Genomic DNA, 3,864 nt, shown 5'->3' with positions numbered 1-3,864 from the left:
TATATAAAAAATAAACTGATACAAAATCAGAATTTTGTTCTTTGTGTTAAAATAAAGGTATAGAAAACAAAGGACACAGCAATAGGCCCTAAACTTGCCATGGACCAAGGAGTTATGATGAGGACACCAAGCCGTTTTCCCCTGGAACAGGGACCATTTAGTAGACTCTACAATGGGATTATCCACCAGGATAGGTCTTCACATCCCTGTGTGGGGAGGAACTGCTTAGCCTCTGTTGGGACCCTGTCATTCTAATGCAGTTGAGAGTCATCCATTGAAAGGGGAGAATGGGTCCCCTTCTGGCATATTCCTCCTCCTATCCCCTTCCTTACCGCAGAGAGCACAACTTCCTGCTGGACAACCTGTGGTTTACACAGCCTGGCTAGGCTGCAGGTGTAATTCTCAAAGAAGGAGATCTCTCAGTTCAAGTTCCTAGTAAATATTTGTCTTTCTGAGGGAAGGCATGGGAGTGTAAGAGCCGGTCATGAGGGGTGGAGTGTGAGGAGAGGCTGTTCCATGACTCCCCCCCCGCCCCCACCCACACACACTCCCCATAACTGGATGCCACAACAGCAGAATCCTAGGGTGATTTCTGTTTGTCCCACAAGCTAGTTCAGACCAGAATGGAGGCTGCTTTCCACAACCCTCCCCTTTGATTATCCGATCATAATCGATATTCATTCTGACATTAATCGGTATCTGTGCTTTGCCACCTGCTCTGCACCAGTTCTTGGAACAGGCCTTGTCAAGCATGTAAAGTAATTTCCAATACCTGGTAGCATCCATGAATAGTATCTGTGACTGTCCCTTTACTCTATATAATTCTTTGTTCCCTTGCGAAGAAGTGTGGGCATCCATTTTGTCTTGCAGTCACTGGAGAAGCTTGCATGTGAGTTTTTTTGGCTAAACTGTTAGTTGCCAGATTGGAGTGGCTGCTTCTTTTGCCAGCCTCTCTCTGCCCCCATTTATGAAGGCAGACTTTCAGTTTTGGGGCTTTTCTCTGAGTCTGTGTCTATGAGCACTAGGCCTGGTCCACATTCTGCTTTCTGAAATGTTCTCCTGACATCATTCAATAAATGCAGTCTGAGTCGTTGCTTCCTGTAGCATGAGTGATGAAACACAGTGATTCACATCCTGACTTAATCCTTGTTAATAGATAACTTGGCGATATAATTGAGGCTAGGGACTAGCCATTGTGGCCACAGGGTAAGAGGTACCCTCTACTCACCAAAGGGCCAGTAGACGGTCATCTCAGAGTCCAAGGGCAAGTGCATCAGGACCATTGGAGGACTGGTCTTTGCTCTGGTGTCCCCCCACTGAGCCTGGCTCTCATTTCCTTCCTGTTTCCTCTCTAATTTCCTCTCTGAACATCAAGAGTCAGTGTGGACTTTACATGTGGAAAAGGAGCTGGGAAATAAGGGGCTACTTCCAAGGGCAGCTTTGCCTGCCTGTTGGAGGTACAGAGCTCTCAGCCACCCTGAGCTAACAGAGACCTGAAGCCATTGTATGTGGTCTCCCATCCATAGCAGGGTAGGCTCATGTGATGCATGCAGTTAGGGTGAAAGGAAAAGCTGCAATCTCAGAATTAAGATGTGTCCCCATACCATCTGGTGGGGGCACACCAAACAGTCCGTTTCTCTTTCCTTTAGGCAGATACCATCATGCCTTCTTGGTTAGCCTTCCCCAGCCTCATACTACTTTGGGCAGGTAAGTGATAGGTGGGGTTTGGAAGGCCTGGGCATGGGGCAGTGTAGGTTGTCAGTGGGTGTGGGGGAGGAAGATGGATGTGCTTGGACTCTGTTGGCAGGTAATGGGTCAACTAGTGAGCAAAGAACCAGGCTGAAACAAAAAAATTTCTTAAATGGTATGAATCACAAAATCTAAGGCTAAGTAGAACACTTACATGTTGCCATTTCTATTTAAGAAAAAAGGGGGTGGTGGGTAGTTGGGTATACATGGACTTCTCACATGGATGTAAGAAATAGTACCAGCTTTTTCCTGGTGTAGGAGGGAATGAAAAGAAGAGATGGTGCTAGAATGGAAAGACATTTTGTCTGTGTGTTTTTCATTGTACATTTTGTGTGTGTGTTTTTAACTATGTGCAAATATTGTTTTTAAAAATAAGATATGTCATGGCCAGTATGGCTCAGTTGGTTGGGCATCTCCCCATGCACCAAAAGGTCTTCGTTCATTTCCCAGTCAGGGCACATGCCCAGGGTTTCTGACTGGATCCCAGGTAGGGGGCATGCAGGAGGCAGTTCATCACTGTCTTGCTATTACATCAATGTTTCTCTCTCTTCACCTCCCTACTTCTTTCTCTAAAAATCAATAAAATATTTAAAAAAATAAAAATAATATATAGAGTGTTCTACATATATACACTTTAATAGCCAGTAGCTCAATTTTGAAAATATATTTAAATAAACACTGCCTTTATAATTATTCAGTATGAGTATACACTTTTTGGGACACCCTATCTTTTAATTCAAAACATTCTATGAGATAGAGAAAATGTTAGGAATAGACACAACCTAAATTTAAAAATAATCATCAGATGTGATGTGATTATGGGGAAAAGTTCATTTAAATTATATTTCCATACCACATTTTTAAGTTAACATGCTTTATTTGTAATCCACAAATGATGTTAGGCAAAATTAAATATTATAGGAATACAGAGAAAAAATAGACTCTTACTTTACGTAACGATCTATTTTATTCTCAGAGCATTTTGAGACTCACAGCCCAGTCTTAACATGGCACTTGAGCAAGGACTGATTAGTGTGGGTATGTAAAGTACCACATAGAGAATATAGTCAATAATATTTTAATAACTATGAATGGTGTCAAATAGGTACTAGACTTATTGGGATGATCACTTCATAAGTTATATAAATGTCTAATCACTATTTTTACACCTTCAACTAATATAACATTGTGTATCAACTGTAATTTAAAATAAAAAACTTAAGTAAATAAATAAGATTAGTTGGTATATCTCAGAATTCATTTAAGGACCAACTTGACTGCATTTGACAATATAGGGTTTTAAAAATATGTATATTTTTATTGATTTCAGAAAGAGGAAGGGAGTACATCAATGATGAGAGAGAATCATTGATAGGATGCCTCCTGCATGCCCCCTCCTGGGGATTGAGCCTGCAACCAGGGCTTGGGTCCTGACATGGAATTGACCCTTGCCCTCCTGGTTCATAGAATGATACTCAACCACTGAGCCATACCAGGCGGGTGAAATATGGGGTTATTAATGCCATTACCACAGGAGAGAGTTTTTGTTTTAAGTGGCTTAACTTAGTACTTGATTGAATGTTCTCTAATTATCTGGGTTCACCATGGGAAGTGGGGCTCGCTCAAGTGCCATGCTCATCTCCGCATAAGAATGATTTCTACTTGAATTTTTTTTGGACATGATCTCTCTAAGATCAATAAAAGTATATTTTTAAAAACCCCTTTATGGTCCAATGCAGTCAAGTTGGTCCTTAAATGAAATCTGATGAACAAAATAGATCCAGAAACATAGAAGCATAGAACAGACTGTGGAATCTCAGAGGGGGAGGGTGGGTGGATGGGAAGAGAGCAAACAAAGAACTTGTATGCATATATGCATAACCCATGGACACAAACAATAAGATGGTGAAGGCCTGAGGTGCGGGCAAGGGGGAGGGGAAAGGGGACATATGTAATACTTTTAACAATAAAGACTTAATTAAAAATATGTTTTTATTGATTATTTTAGAGAGAGAAGGGAGAGGGAGAGAGAGATAGAAGCATCATTGAGAGAGAAACATCAATCTGCTGCCTCCTGCAAACTCCTACTGGGGAATGAACCCTCATCCCCACTGG

General features: G+C 41.6%; 1 protein-coding gene across 1 annotated transcript in view; it reads left to right on the top strand.

Moving 5' to 3' along the window:
• Positions 1-1,381: 1,381 nt before the first annotated feature.
• LOC102770398 (hepatitis A virus cellular receptor 1 homolog) overlaps positions 1,382-3,864 on the top strand; it is an 8,830-nt gene continuing 6,347 nt past the window's right edge. Inside the window, exons 1-2 of the mRNA XM_006766350.2 lie at positions 1,382-1,530; positions 1,650-1,707. Of these exons, the coding sequence (XP_006766413.2) occupies positions 1,507-1,530; positions 1,650-1,707 (82 nt within the window). The 5' untranslated portion in view covers positions 1,382-1,506. The remainder of the gene's footprint in view (positions 1,531-1,649; positions 1,708-3,864) is intronic.

Source organism: Myotis davidii, unplaced genomic scaffold (genome assembly GCF_000327345.1).
Source record: "Myotis davidii unplaced genomic scaffold, ASM32734v1 scaffold18, whole genome shotgun sequence".
NCBI classification, from domain to species: Eukaryota; Metazoa; Chordata; class Mammalia; order Chiroptera; family Vespertilionidae; genus Myotis; species Myotis davidii.
This window is presented reverse-complemented; position numbering and strand designations above follow the sequence as displayed.